Here is a 21,496-nt window from a genome sequence, read left to right on the forward strand (position 1 = left end):
TTTTTACAGCATGCTGCATGAGAGGATAGAGCAAACAGAAGAATTTCTCAGCTGCCTGTAATGGGCAGCTGTGAATTGAGTCGGAGGGGCAGAGGTGATAGAGTTTCAAAACAGCTGCTACACCAATGACTTGTGGGGGCCTAAAATTAAAGCCCAGCTCAGTTTTCAGTCCCAAAGCAGCACTTTGGGCAGCCAGCACTTAGCTGTCAATAATGTTCTTTATTTCCCTTTAAACAGAAACTAAATTAAACTGCTGTAACTCAGGAGAAAATTTGTTGATTTAGAAAATATTTTAAAATCGCATGCAAGAAATACTTATTATTTACCAGTTAATTATTTCTAGTAGCTGTTAGTACAGGAATTCAAGGTGATCTCATTAACTTCTACCCAGAATCTCCTTCTAGGGGCTTTGTAAAGACTTTGGAGGATAGGAGTGTTGGGCTAGAAATCTCAGTAATTATCTCTGTAAGTATTGATGGTGTACCTAGTACAGTGGTGTCTGCCTTATTTTTTATTAGGCTGCCCTCTCTCTAATACTGTCAAACTGCAGTGAAGTTTTGTATTGCAATGGGACTGGTCCAAGTTTTACTCTGCAAACACTTGAGCAAGTATAGCCAGACTTTTGGGATTGGCCTCATAAATATCTGGTTTTGCATTTGGGCTGCCCCATGTCAAAGCCAGCCCAGCTTCATTGCAGTCCTGAGGTTTCAGATCATCCCCAGGATCTGTCTTTGGCAGGAGTGAACTGCAGTGCCAGCCTGTCCACAGTGTGGGAGTGTTGTGCTTCGTTTCATAGAGCTCTGAGCCTGCTGGCTGCCCTGTGAAAGCAATTCTCAAAAAAAAAAAAAAAACCCAAAAAAGCAGCATCATTTTTGGGTAGCAGGAGACTTCCATAGGACTCGGCTTCTGGCAGTGATTCTCTGTGGGAGCCCAGCCTGTTCCTCTCACTTCATGTTCCATAAGAAACAGCAGTTGTCATTATTTGATTTGGCTGATAAAAGCAGTGCAAGACCCTTGGGTATGAACCTGGATTTGGCCAAGGGGCACGGGACTGCACAGCAATTAAATTCCAATTCAGTGTTTGTCACACTTGCAGTGATTTATTTGTATTGCAAGTTCCTGCAGAATCACAGGTTTCTTTTGGCTGCATCCATCATCCTGAGCATGCTGTCTGTCTCCACTCTTATTCTGTGCATTGCTCTGAGGAATTCCATCCACTTTGTCTTGCTTCTTTTCCTCTTATCTGGTGGGCAAAATCCAAGCTGATGGATGTCAGCAGAGGAGGGAAGAGGAGGAGATCCTAGAGGGGGGCATGATGGGCTTGCAGACATCCATGAAGCCCTAGCAGTGAGGACACCAGGGAGAGTGGGCTGACGAGAGACCACTCCAGAAAAGCAGTGGTTGTGAATGTGCTTTGCCTGGCACACAGAAATGGTTTTCAAGTGCATGACTAAAGTCCACAGCTCACAAGGAGCATTACTGGTGTGGAGCCAAATCTGCTTCACAGCCTTCCTTCAAGTTACAGTTTATTTCAAAGCACACCCCCAACCCACCATCCTGGGAAAAATAACTTGGTGAAAAAGTTTCTCTGGCAGAAGTGCACAGAGAGGTTGAACCCTCCTCCACTGTGCTGCTTCAGGCCTGCTAGAGTTTTCCCAGCAAAAACTAAGAATTTGCTGCCATCTGTAGACATTTGGGTGCTGTTCAGGCTCTTTCTCCAGCCCTGCTCCCACAGCCCTTATATAGGCAAGACAGCCACAGCAAAACCTCCCAATCCCAAGGCAACCTATTCCTTTCTTCAGCGTTTTGCCATCTAAGGTAGCTTGTACCGTCTCCAGCTTATTTATTCTTCACTGTTGGATGCCAGGCTTGTGAGGAGGGTTTCAGTATCAAGCTCCACTGGTTGCAGGCAGAAAGCTTGGAGTTTGCTGGGGAGCAGACAACAATTCCCTTCTGAATGGCTCTGACAGAAATGAAGTCTGTCCTTTGAGGAGTATGTTGCTGAAGTCCCACAGTGGCCAGCAAGCTTTCTCCAGTGCAGCTGTGCCCCAGGTCTCAGCTGGAGAGTGGAAGCCTCTCCTGATGGGGCTGGCTGTGTAGCAGGAACCTGTACTCACACTGCACACCCTCCTGTGCTCTCCAGGCTGGAACCCCCACTTTCCTCAGAGTTTCTGTGGCTCTGCAGGCACACGGAGGCTATGCTGCCCACTGAGCTGCGTGTGCTGCTGCTCCCAGCTCTGCCAGGCCTCCATCTCCCTGTCCCCACCATCTTCCATCAGCTTTACCTCTAGGACATGCTTTGAGAAGGTGATCTGCCATCTCCCCTCCCTAGGGTGTCCCTTTTTCCTCAGGTCAGGAAAATAGCCCTGAGAAGGTGAGGGAGTCCAAAACATTTTCTTGCAGAATGTCGGACATTACATCATGGGGAGTTGTTGCCACCCTGCAGTGTTCCACGCCATGGCCTCAGAGAATAGCCCTCTGATAAAACACCTCCTTGATGGGGCAAACCCCAGCCATGGAACTGGGATGTCCCAAGCATTAGCACAGCTCCCTGGTGCCATTCAGGTGTGTGTGCCAACCCCACACGTTCAGCAGATGAGCAGCAGTGCTGGACCCATGTATCCTGCAGACCAGTCCATCATAGCAAAGGAACCTTCCTTCACTCTCCCAAGCGCTCCAGTACCGGGGCCATGGCCCAGGCTGTCAGAACAGAGAGGGGACACAGGACACAGGGGTTGGATGCAACCGTTCATGGTGCCCCACTTCTGCCTTCTAGTTCCAGGGCCAGGCCAACCTGCACGTGTTTGAGGACTGGTGTGGCAGCTCCATTGAGCAGCTCAGGAGAAACCTCCACTTCCCTCTCTTCCCTCATGTGAGTAAGACCATGACATCCACTGTCCTGCACTTCCCAGCTCAGCTTCCCAGGTGGATAACCATTGTTCCCTTCATGTCCTGCCCCTACCTCCCTCTCCTGCTTTTTGTTAAAATCCACCACCTCCCTCTCAACCACCTCCTGTCCTTCTGCTGAGGGAGCAGAAAGCTTTCAGAAGAGTTCAAGTGCAACATCTCATCTGCTGCACATGGAAGGGTCATTTCACACATGCTGGCCTGCCAGGGCTCAGACACAGGCTTGAAGGAGTCCTGTATTTGGTGCTCTCCTTCCAAGTGGCTGGGGAATGCTATGTCCTGTCCCCACCATCCCCCATGCAGCTTTTGCCTTCTCAGCAGCACCTGCTCCATCTCGTTTCATACTTGGTTGGTTCTTTCACTCTGCCTCCATTGCATCCCATACCCCATCCTCCTCTCAGAGAAAACCCTCTGCCTTCCTGTCCCAGGGTTTTTAATTCTTCCCTTGTTCCCGTCACATCTGAAATTATTTTTATGAATTTTTTCTTCTTCCATTTCAGACAAGAACTATGCTGAAGAAGTTGGCTGTGTCCCCAAAATGGACCAACTATGGTCTCCGGATATTTGGTTACCTGCATCCTTTCACTGATGGTGAGGGTTCTAAGTACCTTCACTCATGTCTCTTGTCACCTTCCCCTCCCTCCCCTCCTGATGCTGAACCACTGGTGCCCTTACCCTGGCAAGCCCAATACCGTGTCCCTCACGTGGGTGGCCATGGCCTTGGCATAGCTGGAAACACATCTGCCTCCTCCCTCGTGAGGAGAAGCACAGGAGAAGGCAGATGGGAAGTGCTAGATAAATAACAATGCTGTTATGAATGCACAGCTCCATGGCGTGTATGTGGCCACAAACAATCCCTGAGCTTTGCCTCCCTCCCTCGCATGGCCAGGACTGTCCATGACATCAGTGATGTCCTTTCTGCTCCCTGGCTGCAAAAATGCCATCTGACAGCAGCTGACATCTGTGTCCCCCAGCCGCATGTCTCTGCCCCGAGCAGCCTGGTGGCACTCACCCTCTGTCACGGGCCCTGGACTGCAGCTGCCATCCGTGTGACCCCGGACAAAGGGTGAACCTCAAGCACCTCTGTCTCCTTCTGTGGCTCCACATGCACATTCCTCCATCCAAACACTGCATCTCATACAGAGTTTTGCTCTGGAAGCAAAAGGGATGTCAGGAGGCTTTGCATAGACTTCTTAGCTTTCCAGGTTAGATGTCAGGTGAAGCCAGTGCAGGAGGGACACTGAATCAGTGACATCTGCAAAGTTTGTTTTCAGTCACAGCAGAGTTAGCAGAGAGGTTAAAAGTCAGGAAGGTGATAATATCAAAAGGGAAGGATGGTCTCACCAGGAGAAAGTGTAAAGGCAGCATTTTAGAGGAGCTGGATCTGTTCTGTGCACAAGCCCTTACCCCAAAGCCTTACTTACTCCCTCCATCTCTTGACAGGGGAGTTTCAGTTTGCCATTGCTGCAGATGACAATGCTGAGTTCTGGCTGAGTCCAGATGAAAAGCCCTCTGGTCTCCAGCTGCTGGCCAGCGTAGGCAAGGTACAGTGCATGCTGCATGGCTTCTCCCATCAAGGCTTTAATGTTTCTGTGGGAACAGAGACCTTCCTGACTTACTGCTTCCTTGGACTACCCAGGTTTCTTTCCCTGCCCAATTGCAGACAACATCAGCACAGGTGCCAGATGGGGTATGACATGTGATATCTTAAGCCACTTAACCTCTTGGGAGTGCTATTGGGAGTCCCTTGTTCACAATTAAGGGACTTAAATCTGTCCATAGGTGATGGATTTCACGAATTATTTACCAGGAGGAATTTGAGGGAAGAGGGAAAATTTTCCTTTTTTATCATTGTCAGAGCAGTAACAAGGGAAGAACCTCACCTTAACTAGAGCCATCTTCTGTCTCTTCACAGACGGGGAAGGAGTGGACCGCGCCAGGAGAGTTTGGGAAATTTCACAGCCAGAAGTCAAACATGGTGAGGTGAGTGAGCAAAATCCCTCAGTCCCAGCCACCTCTGCACATGACCAGGAAATCACAAGGATAAGGGAAAAGCACTCATGCTTGCCCTGAAGAGTTTTGCAATACAGAGAAAGGGATTACTCTGGGGTATTGCCAAAGCTTTGCTGATTTACTGCAGGAACGCAACACTGAATTTTTCTTCCCTGGAGCAATCAACCGCCAGCATATCCAGGCTCCTGTATATGAACTATATCCCAAGTTTCCTGCCTTGGAACTGGCCAGGTTTCCTAGAGGTCAAAACCCAGCAGGCGACACTGAGAGGGAGTAATTCAGAATTAATTGAAAAGGGTCTGGAGTGCTCCAGGTGCATAAGTGAAGCTCCCTATCTCACTGTCAGGATCTGGATTTTCTTGGTCTAACCCCGCCTACCCTGAGAATTAGGTTGTTTCAGGGGTGTGGTTGCTCTCCACTCATTGTCTGCTGACAAGCTAAGAAATGTTCTTTAATGCTTCTGGTGACAGATACCTTGTTCTTTGCAGGTTGTCAGCAGAGGGCAGGTACTACTTTGAGGTGCTGCACAAGCAGGATGACCGAGGAACAGACCATGTGGAAGTAGCAGTGAGTCTGTGGAAATGGTGGTCCCGTATATGTGTCCCTACAGAGTTCAGGAATGATGTTTGTAACCATTTCCCTCCTTTCCCTGGCCTCAGCTCCTCATTGCATGAGATGCAGCTAATCCCTTCCAGAACCCTTACCTACTTCTGTGTGGGATAGTCCTGGCCATGTGTCAGGACCCCTTCCTCTGCTTACTTGGAATAGATCTGCCTTCTCTGGGGTCTGTTGCAGCTTTCTGGCCTTTCCTGGCTTGGATGTGTCCTGGGGGATCTCTGCTCATTCCCAGTCTTTTTCTGCTGGGTAAATTCAGTCCTAGTAGGGGTAGTGTGTTCCTTTTGTTCAGGCTTGGTTAACTCCATAGGTACTTCATTTTAATGTATTTCTCTGTTCCAGTGGAGGCTGAATGATCCAGAAGCGAAGTTCCAAGTCATTGATTCCCAATATCTCTCCCTTTTTGCTAGTAAGTATCTTCATCACAAGTTTTCCCAAGCACCTCCCCATTCTTCCTAAATGTATCAACATCCAGTGTTTCACCATGAATCATTGTCTAGCCAGGCAAATACCAGGCATACATATCATTGGGAGAGGAAGGTGGAGATAGTTCAAGAGAAAGACTTCTGGACAGGAGTGTGACTCATTATTAAATGTAGGAGAATCAGAAGTAAGATTGAAACATTATTTCATGGAAGTGTGGAGGTAGTGAGGAAGGGCAGAGAGGAGAGTCTGCAAAGATGAGAAGTGTTGCAGATTGGGAGTAACACAAGATGGAGATTGCTTGCTGAGAGCCAGGGGGAACATGAGTCCCAAAACATGGGAGCTGTGGGGGTGTGCTGCCAGCTGGACACAACCAGGGAGAAGGGGCTGCTCTGGCACTTCAGGACATTTCACTCTAAGTCCTGAACACAACAGGATACACTGGCGATGATGGGGGATGCTGCTTTCCTCTGTCCCAGCCTCATGTCTCTTTGAGTTGGTGCTGGATTGCTGCAAACACATCAGTCCAGTCTCTCCTGTTTTTAAACCCTTCTTAGCACATCAAGTGATGGTGTTATCAGTTAAGAAGCTCCTTAGTCGTGTTTATCCTTACCCAGCTTTGTCAGCATCACTTTCCTCTGCCAGCATTCCCCCTTTCCATATCTACTGCTGTTGCCTTCCAGCATTTCTGGGCTTTTTTTCATACCAGCCCTTTTGTGCATGGAAACTCCCTGGTGTAATCAAGGCATCTGTTTGCTGTGTCTCGGATCACAACATGCTGCTGTATTTTCTGAAACCTCCCATGTGGCTAGGACTAGGCTTTCCATTTGGTCTTCCATCTTCATCCTTCCTTCTGCTCTTTTCTTCTTACTAATTACCTGTAGAAGACTAACATTCCAGAAGATCCCTTCATGATTAGGTGCACTGCTGCAGTCTCATTTTCATCTATTGCCTTCTGCCCTCGTTTTTTCCCTTGTTCATACTAGCCTTTGGCTGTATTACTTGACATCCCATTCTTTCTGGGGTCCCATGTAGTTCAGTACCCCAGAGTTGCACACCAGTGCCCTTGGCAGGATATTGCTTTTCCTTCATGGATATTTATTCAATTCCCCTCATTTTAGAGTAAGATTCATGGAGACATGAAGTCCTGTGACAGCAGCACCCAAGGAAAAATGTAACCAATACCCAGTCTTGAGTTTGAGCTTCCTGTTGTTCTTGGCTTACTGTGGGGCTTCATTCCCTTTCTGGAGTAACATCCTCCTCAGCCACTGAAGGTCCTTCCTTTGCTCCTCAGGTTTCTCCTCCCATTCATCACCACTCTTATCTCCTTTGAAAAGAAACTTAATACTAATTATACAGAGGTGTCCAGTAGTTCCTGCCAGTATGGAGCCTGTTCAGCACAACATGCTGGTGTATCCAAGGCAGGAGGTAATTTTCATCCACTCCTCATCACTGTGTGTGTTTGCTTTCAGTGGAAGCTGTTCCCACCCTACAGCTTCTATATCTCCAGCTTTCTTGGTCAGAGCCTTTCCTTTGCCTGTGCCAGAAACAGTATTAGTGCCACGGATGCAATGCCATTTGGAAAGGGCTGACAGTGGAGAGAGGTCAAGGAGCAAGTTAGCCCCTGTCTCCCCTTTGTGTTCTCTCTCTGGTCTCTAGACGAGACGCTTTTGAAGATGGATGTTGTTGGGCACATCCCACAGACGCTGGCCACTCGCAGCGCTGCTGACAGCGCTGGCAGCAGGGTACACCCAGCTGACATGTTGAAACCTGACCCCCGGGACACTCTTTATGAAGGTAAGACCTGGAAAGCAGCTGAGAAGTAACTGCAGCCTGTGCAGGAGCACAGCTGGGAAGATTGTCCTCCTACAGCGCAGTTATCCAGGCCATGCTTTTTTATTCCTGGCACAAAAGAGAAGGGCAACTACAGGATCAGTTACTGTAGGAGACAAAGCACAGACTAAAGCCAGCTCCTCTTCCTTGGTATCCAGTTCTAACAACATCCCCAAGCATTTTTTTGTGTGAGCGTCTTAAAGGAATGTAAAGAGCTGAGCTGTGCAAGGTTTGTTAATATTTCTTAATATGTCACATGGATAACTGGAACCTAGGGACAGAAATAGCTAAGCTGGTGCATGGTTGCAGCAGGCCTCCCTCCTGCAGCCCTTGCCTGTGTGTTCCTTCTCTGCAGTGCCTCTGCTCAGCAAGTCCCACGTGCGCCGGGCCCTGCCGGACTGCCCGTACAAGCCCAGCTACCTGGTGAATGGATTTCCTCTGCAGCGCTACCAGGGGCTCCAGTTCGTAAGTTGGATTTTTTAACCTGGTGCTTGCCCAGGGATACACAAGGAGGAAGAAGAGATCCCTTTAGCCATGGAGCCTGAACTTGCCTTTGCAGGGAGTCTCACAGTGACTGGGGATTTCATTCCCCATGGCAGGGACTGTAGACTACTGTAGACTGTGGGCTACTAGAGCCACAGACATCTCTTCAGGAGGACTTGGCTACCTCTCTCCGAGTTAGTTCTCACTCTGTTGTAGGACTTAAGCTTGGAGTTAGAGAGGTGGACAGATGCTGAGGGAGAGGGTAAAAGGTACATGCATGCATACATGTATCCTAGCATGCTTCTTTCTGTCTTCCATTCTCACAGCCTGCTGCTGGAGAGGGAAAGAGTGAGCAACTCCTGCTCCCTCTAAAAAGTGCTGGTTATCCTGCAGCTATGTCTGGGTCACCTTGTGACTGATGTCTAGCTAGCATTTATGGGAGTTTCACTTTGTCTTTCTCTCTTCTTCACAGGTTCATTTATCCTTTGTTTACCCAAATGATTACAGCCGCCTGAGCCACATGGAGAAAGACAACAAATGCTTCTATCAGGAAAACCCTTATTATTTGGAAAGGTAGCATGCTGTAAATTTGGGTTTACTAGCAGGGTGAGGAGAAGCTTGAAGGCTGGAATTGGTGTGGAATTTCATGCTCACTTCTGTAGGATTTTTCTTCATTCTTAAAGATCCTCTAAGTCTTGCAAAATGTTAAAGCATTTATAACTTCTTTCAATAACTTAAGTGAAAATATGTTTAGGTCTCAAGGGGAAACTACTAGCGCTTTTCTTGTACTGTTAACCCAGTAGCTGAGTCAGAGACTGTTTGTTCTCTTACATCAGGGAGTGTATTCCCAGCAAGCTTGGCCTGTAAGTCACTGGAGCCTCCTGATAGCTGTCACTGTGAAAGCCAAACTATGCTCACCACCAGGCCTCTCTCTGGAGGAAGATGCATGTCACTCATCTTCACTGGTGCCCAGATCCCAGTGGTGGCCCCACAAGGGAGCTGCTACTTACATGCTTCCTACTGCAACAGACACCTTATGCAAGGACTCCCAGCCATTCAGGAGGACTTTTTTGCAGGATAAAGATGGTCACTTTCCCAGGAAAGTAGCTGATTATGGCCTCCTTGTGCTCAGGATCTTCTTCCTTTTTCCAGGAAAGGGCAAAGTAACATCCATCGAACTTGTGTTTTGCTCTTCTCTCTGCAGATTCGGATTTTACAAGTACATGAAAATGGATCGGCCAGAGAAGAGCCTGGACTCTGGAGAAAAGACAGAGCAACCAGGTAGGGACCCTAATGTCAGAACCCAGAGGATCCTTTTATCTGTCACTTTTGTGTGTGGTCTTGCAGCACCAGCTGAAGAAAGCTGTTGACTTTCCATACCAAAGAAGTCTCAGCCTTTCCCTGCCAGTTTGCTGTGTCTGGGAGGAGACTTTTGCTGCCACTTTTACTTCCCTTAAGGGCAGATTGGGAGCTCACCAAACAGTGGGCTGCAGTAGACAACATGACAACTCTCAGGCCCACAGCTTAGCTGAGGTGTGATTCTAGCGAAAACATGGGGAGGAATAACACGGCCAGAGGTGTGTGGTGTGGCAGCCTATGGTCACGCCTGTCCTGCAGAGCCATGGCCAGACCCACAGCTAAGGGCAAAGCCAGACAGCTTCACACCTTTGACAGGGGTGAGTGATGGGTGCTGAGGAGACTGGTGGCAGCAAGAGCCACCTACGTGGCTCCTACATGGGAGATCATCCCTGTCCCTGCGAGCAGGAGAGACAACACTGAGAGGAGGTGAGAAGTAGCTGCCCCCTGCCTGGTGGGTGCCCGGGCAGGACAGGGAAGGCAGTAGGAGGATGCCAGAGGTGTAACTTTGATTCATCCTGCAGGCTCCCAGGAGGGGAACCAGGATGATCTGCAGTATGAGGAGCAGGACGAGGAGAGCACCAGTGCCCCCGAGCGCACCAGCACAGGGAGGACAGGGCCAGCAGGCAAGGCTCCCAGCAACACGTTGGACAGTGACAATATTCACGATGACTATTACCTCCGGGAGCACCGCCGGCTCCTCTCGGTGATGGGTGACGATGCAGGAGAGGAGATACGGAGGAGGAGGACAAAACGGTCTGGTATCAAATCAGCCATGCTGGTCTCTACCAACCAAAGCCTCAGTCTGACTGGCCTAGAGGGAGACCCAGTAACGAAGAGACCCCGTTTAAAAGCTGGCGTCAAAGACAATTCCAGGAGCCCTCCGCAGCATGCCAGGGCCATCCAGGGGAGAGTGCCTGTCAGAAGGACAATCTCTTCTTCTAGGACTGTGTCTCAAAGGCAGCAGTCTCTTGGCCATCCCAGGGACTCAGAGGTCACAATTCCCAGCAGGGTAGGACCTCAAGGAGACCTCGGCACCAAAAAGAACAGACTGCAGCCAGGAGGCACCGTGCCAACTGGGAAAGGAGGCCCAGTCTCTGGCAAAGCCGGGAGACATGCAGTGAGTGCTGCCAGCCCCAGCCAGCAGCCCAGGCTGCCACGGTGGCTGAGCCAGGGGCAGTCCTACGTTGCTGAGCAGAAGGTGGCCAACAATGGGGATGTGGATGAAGGAGAGGTGCAAGTGGCATCTCCTTTGAAGGGCAAGTCTGGAGGAGCAGCAGAGGAGGAAGAGGTGGATGGGGAGCCAGAGGAGGAAGATGAGGAGGATTTTGATTATGTACCAGTGTTTGACCAGGCAGTCAACTGGGAGCAGACCTTCAGCATGAGCAACCTGGACTTCCATATGCTGCGCACAGACTGGATTGACCTGAAGTGCAACACCTCGGGAAATTTGCTGCTAAGAGAAAGGGAGGCCCTGGAAGTTACACGTGTCTTCCTCAGGAAGCTCAACCAGAGGAGTAAAGGGTAAGGCACAGTGAGAAAACCAAGGGGCACTGTCCCAGAACTGGTTAACCATGCTGTATGGGGAATACCTGTTATGTGAGTAACTGGTAAGAATCAGAGGATGAACTAGATGTGGTAAATAACATTTCAGGCAAAGAATCTGTGTAAAACACTGGACTTAGGCACACTTCTTTTGCCTGAGAAATGATACCAGCTTTTGCTGGTATTCTTTTGTTACATGGTCTTTGTATGGTTCTTTTTCTTCTCAAGACTTGCTATCCCTTCTGGAAAACAGACACACTTCCTCTAGCCTCCATAAACTAAACAATCCAACTCCTGACACTTCTGTTGGGCTAGCCTTAATTTGTATAAGTGTTATTAAAAAAAAAAAAAATTACCAGTCTTTTCTGGTTTCAGTTGGTGTTAGTCTTCATGTACATAAGTGACAAATATCCTGGATGTTTTATGGAATAGATGTTATTAACTTCTAATCCCTGCTGGAAGTAAGCCTAATGCTACATATTAAGATAACATTTGCTTTTTCAGGGTCACATCAGTCACAGCCAGGTGTAACTGACCAGTACACACAAGATTTTCTCAGGATTTTTAACTCACAAGCATCTATTTTATTGCAGAAACTCTTGTTATGATCTGAAAGGTCATGACTGACCTGGCATTTCATCCAGTTTTGGCCATTCTGAATCTACAGTTCCTGCCAGTTTTTACTGTATGATTGCTCAGTCCTACTCTGTGTTCTTGTTTGATAAGCTGTCATGAGCCAGTTTCAGCAGCCCAAACATGCTCCTTGTGCCAAAATCATTGCAGGTGGTGTTGAATACACTCAGTATCACAGCCCTACACAATCATTCAGACACATTTGTTATTTTCTGTGTCACCTTTATTTCATTTCTCTTGCCAAATATTTTCTCTTGGCTGGAATCCCAGGTCTAACCCCACATGCTTGTGGATTTAGGAGAAACAGGTGTTAAACATTCCCATGGAACTTCGGAAGCAGCGCAGCAAAGCAGGGGGAAGCTGGGGGCAGAAAGGTTTGTGCTGGCCCAAAGGAAGGAGCCCAGCAGAGCTGGGGGAGGGATAGGGGCTGGTGCCCAGGATATGCCCACACCAGCTGCGTGTCCTGCAGGCGCTTCCAGCTGCAGCGCATCGTGAACGTGGAGAAGCGGCAGGACCGCATGCGGGGCAGCCGCTACCTGCTGGAGCTGGAGCTGCTGGAGCAGGGCGAGCGCCACGTCCGCCTCTCTGAGTACATCTTCGCACCGGGCTGGCAGGGCAGCAGCAGCCACGAGGAGGATGAGAGGAGGATGAGGAACCTGGTGTGGGGCCGCCGGCGGCACCTGATGGCTGCAGCGAACGAACCGGAGCTGTGCTGGCCCCAGGGGTTTTCCTGGAACCACCGGGCTGTGGTTCACTTCATAGTGCCAGGTAAGGCGACCTGCCTCGCCAGGACATTGAGGGGTGGCACAGTGGGCAGTTCCCATGAGAACAGCCCTGGACAGTGGGTCTGAGCCAGTCTCAATCATCTTACTTGGGTCGCTTCCAGTTTCTGTTCTATCCAAGTTAAATACCCTCAAAAATATGATAGGGCCCAATCAGCCATGCCTTGTAATCTCAGAGAAAACTTCTGTCACATGGTGGGGAAGAACCCATGCTGATTCCTTGGTTCTGTGGACCAGGTTTTCACCCTGGGCCTATTACATCATCTGTGAAAGGTTGTTGAGATTTCACAGAAGGCAAGAAGCCTTGTGTGCTGAGGAAAAAAACACCACTTAAATCAGTTTGCTTTGATTCTCTCCCTGTTGAAATACAACCAGTGAAAAACCAGGCACGTTGGGTACTGCAGTTCATCTCTGACATGGAAGAGCTGTTCCGAGTCACCAAGGATCCCTACTTCAGTGTCATCATCACAGACTACAGCAGTGATGACATGGATGTAGAGAAGGCTCTGAAAAGGTCTACCTTGCACAGGTGGGAGTACTGCTTGGTGACAAAAAGCCAGTCACACACATATGCCTGCAAATAGCACATTTGGCAGTCTCTGTGTGTTGACCAGCCATAGCCTGCTGCAGCTGGAACACCACAGACACCATCCATTCAGACCTTGTACATACACAAGAATATGTTTTTGTTATGATGTGCATACACATATATGCATGGAACACTGTTAGAAAAGCCTAAGGCAATACCTGGTGTAGTCTTCCAGCTAAATTTATTGAATTTGTCTCTTTTTTCAAGATTGCAAGAGAGAAGAGAAAGCAAGTCTCTCAGTGATGGGGCAGGGGGAGGACAGAAAATATAAGAAAGCTCTGAGAAGTGGGACAGAGAGCATGGAGACCTCTGCTAGAATGACCCTGCTCTGATCTGAAACAGCTTTGGCTGGTCATTTCTATTACATGCCAGGGGTTTCCAGGCCCAGTCCTAGGACAGAGCTGGGCTAGAGCTGAGAAGAGTTTTGCTAGGCTCTGTCAGGGACAAGACTCTCTGGGCAGACTGGGACCAGGACCAGTGCTGGGCTTGTGCACTCCCCAAGCAAAGGTTTCCTCTGCTTCAGAGGGTGCATGGGGCAAGGGCAGCTCCACGGCCCAATGCTGTGTGGCCATGCCTCCTGTGCCACTGAAATTCCCTTTCCCTTCCGACCCCCAGCTATCGCTACCTGAAGCTGACAGGGAATTTTGAGCGTTCTGCTGGGCTGCAGGCTGGGATAGACCTCGTAACGGTGAGTCTGGGGGGCCCTGGGTGGGCAGGGAAGTTTGTAGTGTCTGGTGTTGCCACTGCCTTTGGTATTGAACATTCTGGTTTTTAGGGAAGGGAATAGCCTAGCAGACCAGTTCAAATGTAGACCTTTTTCCTGTCCTTCCAGAGCAAGGGTCTCTTTATTCTGAGGAACCTGTGTTCTGTTTAATTCTTGGTACATCTGCTGGGACTGTCAGACAGGAGGGAAGCCAGCAGTAGCAGCTTTGTGATTCTGGCTCTGCCAGGTCACAGTCATTTCACACTCATCATTGATCAGCCAATGGATATTTTGCCAGCTCTTGGGATCTCAGATTCTGATGCAGTGATGAGATTTTGACTCCCATATTTGTCTTCCTGTCCCTCAATAAATATTTACTGAAAGTCAACATATTTTTTTCCCCAACTGGTACAATTGGTTCCAGGACCCGCACAGCATTGTCTTCCTGTGTGACCTCCACATCCACTTCCCAGCTGGAGTCATTGATTCAATCAGGAAGCACTGTGTGGAAGGCAAGATGGCCTTTGCACCCATGGTCATGAGGCTGCACTGCGGAATGTCCCCACAGTGGCCTGATGGTAAGAGGGCTCAGACTTCTGGAAATGGGGAAAGAAGGAAATGCCTCTCAGGTGTTCCTCTGGCACTGTCAGGGTCTGGGGCCAAGTCCACAGGTGAGCGTGTGTTAGACATAGGATGGGGTTTAACAGTGTCAGGTACCTAGAATTTGAGCTCAAAAAGCTAGCAGAGCCCTTTCTCTGATGTTTCTCCTGATTGTCTCCTAGAGCTCTTTATGGATTTAAGGACCTTGGAAAAACCATCCTTTATTCCTGTCTGTCCGTATCTCTCTTTTCTTAGGGGCACAGCCTGTCCTGAGGAGAGCTGGTAGACCAGGGCTGAGGGAAACCAAGCCAAGCTGGAGGGAGAAAAGTGGTACAGCATAGGATTTCCTTTAGACAGAGGTGGCCATCCTGAGCCATCTAAGCACAGGGACAACCCTGGGAAGCTGGGACAGTCCAGGAGTTGTGTTGCCAGACAGGAGATCTGAGAGGCTCTGCTAAGAAGTTGACAGATCAGACCATGCTGTCTGTCTACAAGCCTTTCTCATTCCCAAAGCTGGTTGGCATGATTGGCTCTGCCTTGGTGCTGAGAGTCCCTGGTGTCAACATTGTGCTAAAGTAGCTTGAGTCTCACTCCAGCAGCTCTGCTGGAGCCATTAATGCTTCAAAACCCCGAAAAAACTGTGCCTCTTTTGTGCTGTCCTCAGGCTACTGGGAGGTGAATGGGTTTGGTCTCCTGGGCATATACAAGTCTGACCTGGACAAAATTGGAGGCATGAACACAAAAGAGTTTCGGGACCGCTGGGGAGGAGAGGACTGGGAACTCCTCGACAGGTAGGTATCCACTGTCATTGTTCAAGTGCTCAGGAGGGGAAGTCCATCAGATCCTGGAGAACCAATGACCATGGGAGTGGGGATCAAAGGAGATTGAGATGACTACTGCCACCATAACCTTGGCCAGTGAATGAAAGTCTTCAAGCATATCCTGACCTCAAACCTAGTAGGTGAGGAGACGCAAAGCACTCTGTTGCAGCCACTAGTAAGAGGAGAGCTGTTTTCTGCTGCCTTCCAGCCACACTGCTGGTTGGTCTCCTGCAGATCAAGCACTGGTGATTGTGAAGACTTTGTCCTCTTCAAGCATTCAGAGTGTAGTGTGATCCCTCACATTTTCTGTATAATGTTTAGCCTTGAAGACCAACTGGTGGAGAGGCATTTAAAGATTATGAGGTGCAGTTAAAATTTCTGAGGATTTTGTGAGGAGGGATGCACAAATCCTGGGCCTCTGGGTTTGTAGTTGTAGGGTTTGGGCCCTGTCCTGTCTTTTCTGTCAGCTGACTGCAATCCAGTGCTGCCAGCCATCTTTCCTATCTTGGCATATGCAGGCACTCCTGACTAGTCCTGCACTCAAGGGTGCATAGACACCCAGAAACATTAGATTCCTGCTTACAGATACGGGATTACCCCTGAGCTATTCTGGACTCTCCAATTCCTGCTTCCGAATATCCCATTTGCTTGTGGTCTCTTATCAACAGCACAACTTAGAAAAGAGTTATCCTGGGGCTGACTCCATCAGTATCTTTGTGATGAAATTTTCCCTAAGTCCACTCTTCTGTCTGCCAGGATCTTGCAGGCTGGCCTGGAAGTGGAGCGTCTCTCCCTGAGGAACTTCTTCCACTGGTTTCACTCAAAGCGGGGCATGTGGAACCGGCGCCAGCTGAAGAGAGTGTAGTCTTCAACCCCAGAGTTGTTTGGCAGCACTGTCCACCATCTCATCCAGATGTGCACTTTACTGGGCCATGCAGCTGAGTGCCCAAACTCTTCCTCTGCCTCCAGAGACCTCTGAAGGCATGGCACAGCTGAGGAAGGGGTGATCAGGCTAGTGGAGCAGAAGCTTCTCTTGTCAGCCGCTCCATGCAAGACATGGGATCCGTATGTGGCTGGGAGGGTGTGTGGTGGAGATGTCAAGGGAAGCACTTGTATTTCCTGCCATACAGTCTGGTGGAAGGTACAGTGGCAGAGGTGTTGTGTTTCCTTTTGAGTCTTGCACCAAACAAATCCCAGCTAAGCCTAGAATGGTTTATTTAGAGCAACGCTGCTTCTATTTCAAAACTTGAATGAAAAAAAAAGAAAAGAACCCACAACCATCCCCATTTCCTCTCCCTTGCCATCTCTCCAGTAACCATTATTTTAGACAGGGGACCAAAATTCTCTGGTCTGTATTGCACCCCCATGCTCATATGCTGACTTAAGGAAATCTAGATACAGAGGAGCTGATAAACACTTTAGGCTGCTGGTGCTTAGATGTTTCTCTGTGCTTTTCACTTTGGTCATTATGAAAAACTGTGCTCATGTTCAGCAAATTATGGGCTGTGGATGGAGTTGTGAATACATTTCCCTTACAGGAGCCACGTTTGCCTGTAGCCGGGTGAGCTGGCAAGGGTGATGTTACAATTCCACCTAAATTACTGACCCACTGCCTGAGAGTAGTGGAGGGGCTATACAGAGAAGCTAACAGAACATCTCAGGAGGAACTTTGCAGCCTTATCCGACAGACATGTGTTTGTCCTAGCAATATCAGGGAAACCCTAGCAGGGAAGAAGTGGCAATATTTTATTAGTTGAAGTATTGTGATTTGTCAGAAGAGGAGACAGAGTCTTCTGCTCTCAAAATCCTGTACATTTATGCAGAATCTAAAAGTTAATTTAATAAGTTATGGTCTCATAGTTGTGTGTTGTCATAGTTTGACTCTTGGGTAGAGAGCAGGCTTCTTGGTTGGAGAACCAGCACAGCTGTTGGTGCTTCATCTCTGGAACAGCTCTGGGAGCTTTGGCCTTTTACGGAGGAGGTGGCCTCAGGTCTTGGCACATGCACTGGGTGTAACAAACAATAAGGACAGGAGAGTGTTGAGTGAACAAAACGATGGGCAAACCCATGCTGTCGTTGATGGAAGAATTGTGGAGAGAGCCCACAGCTGGCCTGGTGCTACAGGGAAGTCTCATCACCTAAAACTCCTGTTAATATAAGGCAAGATTTTTTTTTACCCTGTAGCCTTTTAGAAGACTATATAAACCTAGAAATCCCAGCTCACTCAATGCTTTACACTGCAGCTTCAGTGTCCCCATATCATGCTGAAAAGGGCTTGAGGGAGAGTGTGACATAGAATGCTGCTCATGGTGCCCAGTTCCCTGGGGAGTTGCTAGGAAGGAGTAATGGATGTATGCAGAATACAAGCAAAGCTGGCTGGTACTAGACTTTTTTGCTCTTTGCTGATGGAGTAGATGCCAATTCAGAATAGGCATTCATTTATTATTGTGTCTGTGGTGCTTGACGAGTCCATCAAGTTCTGCTATTGCAGTAGAAAACTGAACACACAAGTTCCGGCATGTGCGATAGAAATCATGTCAAATCATCTGTTTGCATCAGTCTGGGTTTTGCAAGTGATGGGTTTAGAAAAAGTCAACAAGATACCAGAAAGTTCTGCTGTGCGGTGTGCAGCTGTGGTGAAAAGAGACAGGAGATGGATGTGTCTCTGAATCCATGGAACCTTTGCCAGAATGGAGACACTGAATATCCCAGAAGAGGCAGCCTTAGCCAGCTGCCCAAGCCAGAGTAGTCTTCCTATTGAGGGAAAATACTTTACCCACGCAGATACTAAGAAATTAAAACATGGCAGCTGGGGTGAGAGAGAAGAGACTGACAACAGTCAGCACTTTTTCAGAATTTTTTTTTTTTGAACTATTATAGGAGTTTTGGAGACCAGAGCCCTGTGATGCAATGTTGCAATATGCTCTGTTTCTCTCTGGAATGTGCAGTGTCAGTCATGCTCTCAGTGCAAGTCAGAGCCTGTGCTTCCCTCAGACACAGGCACAACTCCACGAGTGTGTAGGTGAGCTGCTTTCCAGGCTCCAGGAGTGCAGGGCACAGCCTATCCAGGCTGGCAGCGTCACGCAATGCCTGTGGAATGGGGAGAGGCTGTCGGGAGGGCGAGTGCCCGCACACGGCCGGGTGTTAGCAGGAGCAGCTGTCTGGGCCCATCAAGCTGGGAGCACCGTGGTGCCTGGTCTGCACACGCAGAACTGCTGGATTCAGTGGCAGCCCGTGAGTCAAGCACAGGGAGGAGTTATTTGTACCATGTGCTTTCACACCTGGCTGTGGATGTGGTCTGCAGCACCTAAAGTTAGCAGCTGGCATCCATCTGCGGACACTGGCAAGAATTAGGTGCATCCAGAAGGTAACTCACTCGGCATAAATGCCATGAGTCTTCCCCGTCACAGAGGACAGCCAGCAAAGAGTGAACTGGACAGTCGGGTGTAGCCCTCAGTTCAGCACTGCCAGCAGAATGTGAGGATTTTGCCCCCATTTTTCAGCTGTAACTGTACTTCTTCCTTCACACCTTGTAACCCAGGCCAGTGGTAAGCAGAACTACCTCGTGAGGACTCCTTGATGGAGATGTAAGGAGTTCCTCGTTTTTAGTCCAGTTTCCTAATGGCCAGTTTCCCCACTGTCAAAGCTGCCATCTCAAATGTTGTTCCCTTCCAGTGGAAATACTCATTTGGTATCCAAGCAAGTAGTTAATGTGATTAATACTAATTGGCACTAGCTGGCAGCCTCCATGGAGGAATTTGGAGAGCCCATGGGAATAAAAACTGTCTTCCAGCCCACATGCTCAGAGACCTCACTGCAGAGCGTAGGGAGAGAAGGGGCTCCACACTTCCCAGTTTACTGACCAGCAGCAAACCTTGCAGGAGCAGCACTGGGCTTCACTCTGAGGCTGCTGCCCCTGTTCCAAAGCAAGCTGGAGTTTTTCTCCCCAGAGTGAGTCACAAAGAGGGGGAGACAGGAAGCACAGCAGGAGCAGATCCCTCAGCTATGCAGTGAAAGGACATGGCCAGGAAGCTGACTCCCCTCAACAGTTGGTCACATTTCTGTCACCAAGATCTTTTTAGGAAGCTGTGCTGGAGTTTCTGGCCTTCATGTGTATCCTGGCTGTGTCCTGCCTGGACAGGTGGAGGAAGTGCGCTCCATGGGATTTTCCTTGCATCAGGCCAGGAGCAAGCTGCTCCGGAAGCTCTGTGGCTGGGGAGATGATGGACAATGCTGCAAATGAGACCTTCTCCAGGGTAGGATGTGACCAGGCTGGGGAGTCTGGGCCACCAAGTGTGAGGTGCAGAGCAAGGGGGCTCTGCCTACAAACATGACTGTGTATTCAGGACAGGAGTGTGGTGCTCGGGCTTGCTTTGTAGGTCATCAAAGGAATGAAGAAGGGCTGGCTTTTAATCTGAGTAAAGTGTATTGTGTGAAAATTATTATTTGTTTCATCATTGTCTTAATGTTTTCCCGGTATGAACATCTCTCCTCATTGCCTACAAATGTCTGAAGTTGATTGTTTCTTAGATATAGATGCCTTGTGTTGGAAATCTGACTTGTACCTTTGAGTTACCTGCCTTAAAGTGGCTCTGTGCCTTCAAGATGACTTCTGAGCCACCTCTCTGTTGGAGCTGGGGGATATACAGATTCTCCCTCGTGTTTTATAAATACATTGTCTTCCTACAAGAGCTCTCTTCTGTCTGTGTGTTCACTTTCACCTGCCTCACTGTGCAGCAGAAATTAGAATCCAGATGTGCTCTTCTGTCATAATTAGCTGAAAGCACAGGCAGTACCAGAGGTCACACCTAGCCCAAGCCAGCAAGAGCTCTGCAGCAAGAAGTGGGTGGGAGCTGCATTAGGCAAGGTTAGCCCTGCTTCAGTCCCCTCTGGATCTGTGGAAAATGGGATGGCAACAAGAGTTTTCCTCCTGTATACATGGGTTTCATGTGAAACAAGGTGGAAACAGTGTTAAAACACACATTCCAGGAAAGCATGAGTGCGATGTGATGAGAGAAGTGGAAAACACCGTGGCTCTCCTGGCAAGCAGAGGACAGTTCCTGGAGAAGACCACAGGTGAGAGCCTAGACCTGAGCTCGGTACTTGGTGCAGCCTACGCAAATGGGAGGTCAACTCTTTCACAGCAACTGCTTATTTGAATTCAATTTTGGCCCATCTTCTCTTCAACTGTGCCTTGAGTATCAAAAGCTTGGCAGCAATGGGAGTCACACACAAAAGAGGAGAAAAGGCAGCCAAGGTTGCTAATGAGTATGATTTCACTATAACAAGAAATTATTAATATTAAAGGAGATGGAGGCAAAGTATCCCAGTGTGCTGCCAGCCTATGCTTGCCTAGGGTGAGTGGCAGGGAGTCCCCTCTGCTCATGCAGGCCTCACATGCTGCCATAACCCGATCCAGTAGGTCTCTGAAACAATGATAAAGTTGAGATCTGGTAATGAAATTCCCCTCACTGCTTCTTTCCCAGCTGAATCTTTTATTTCTTTCCCTCTCTTTACATTCAGTCATCGATGCTAATTGCTTTCCCTCCTGCTCCGTGAAGCAATGAAACCCTGGGGTTTGGGGTCTGCATGCAGGATATGTAATGTTTTACCTTTCCATGAGCCCAGCCAGACAGTAGTGGCTGACAGCCCTTGGCTTGTGGTTTTGCTGTGCCTACAACTCATTCTGCCACTCTAGAAAGGAGCATTTTTCCAAAGGAGGCAGGATAACAGGCTTCCCAGAAATGTCCTCCCCTCCCTGCTGCTAGTCAAAGCAAAGACTGAGGACCAAGTTAAGCAGCAAACTCGGAGTCACCCCAAACTTGTCATCCCCAAGAAAAAGTGGAGGACAAGTCTCTGCCTGCTTCACCAAACAGATCTCACACTGTGTTCAGCTTTACCACTTCAGGTTCTGGTAAATACATAACTAGTATTTTCCACCCTACCCTTATTGTGCAACTTTCCTTTTCCCTCCAAAAAGTCGCTGTCAAGTTTCAGGTGCTAAGCTGCTACTGGCTGGTGGCCTTACTCACCAGTTTGTGGGCAAGATCATTCACATCCTCTCAGAAAAAGCACCACGTGTGACTGACACAGATTTGGTTTTGTAAAGACAAATACAGATGAAATGACAAATACAAATAAAATCTGTCTGCATCTGTTTCTAAGTGTCAGACACACCCGGTAGCTGCTGAAG

General features: G+C 48.8%; 1 protein-coding gene across 2 annotated transcripts in view; it reads left to right on the top strand.

Annotated features, from left to right (window-relative positions):
* B4GALNT3 (beta-1,4-N-acetyl-galactosaminyltransferase 3) overlaps window positions 1-19,994 on the top strand; it is a 65,634-nt gene extending 45,640 nt beyond the window's left edge. For both annotated transcript variants that reach the window (XM_085569042.1, XM_021535177.4), the window contains exons 4-20: window positions 2,777-2,872; window positions 3,408-3,498; window positions 4,351-4,451; window positions 4,823-4,890; window positions 5,409-5,487; window positions 5,878-5,944; window positions 7,618-7,755; window positions 8,147-8,256; window positions 8,747-8,847; window positions 9,479-9,555; window positions 10,155-11,154; window positions 12,278-12,576; window positions 12,966-13,119; window positions 13,795-13,867; window positions 14,307-14,460; window positions 15,147-15,273; window positions 16,060-19,994. In XM_085569042.1, the coding sequence (XP_085425168.1) occupies window positions 2,777-2,872; window positions 3,408-3,498; window positions 4,351-4,451; window positions 4,823-4,890; window positions 5,409-5,487; window positions 5,878-5,944; window positions 7,618-7,755; window positions 8,147-8,256; window positions 8,747-8,847; window positions 9,479-9,555; window positions 10,155-11,154; window positions 12,278-12,576; window positions 12,966-13,119; window positions 13,795-13,867; window positions 14,307-14,460; window positions 15,147-15,273; window positions 16,060-16,168 (2,844 nt within the window). In that variant the 3' untranslated portion in view covers window positions 16,169-19,994. The remainder of the gene's footprint in view (window positions 1-2,776; window positions 2,873-3,407; window positions 3,499-4,350; window positions 4,452-4,822; window positions 4,891-5,408; window positions 5,488-5,877; window positions 5,945-7,617; window positions 7,756-8,146; window positions 8,257-8,746; window positions 8,848-9,478; window positions 9,556-10,154; window positions 11,155-12,277; window positions 12,577-12,965; window positions 13,120-13,794; window positions 13,868-14,306; window positions 14,461-15,146; window positions 15,274-16,059) is intronic.
* Window positions 19,995-21,496: the final 1,502 nt, after the last annotated feature.

Source organism: Lonchura striata, chromosome 1A (assembly GCF_050655825.1).
Source record: "Lonchura striata isolate lonStrDom1 chromosome 1A, ASM5065582v1, whole genome shotgun sequence".
In the NCBI taxonomy this organism is placed as follows: Eukaryota; Metazoa; Chordata; class Aves; order Passeriformes; family Estrildidae; genus Lonchura; species Lonchura striata.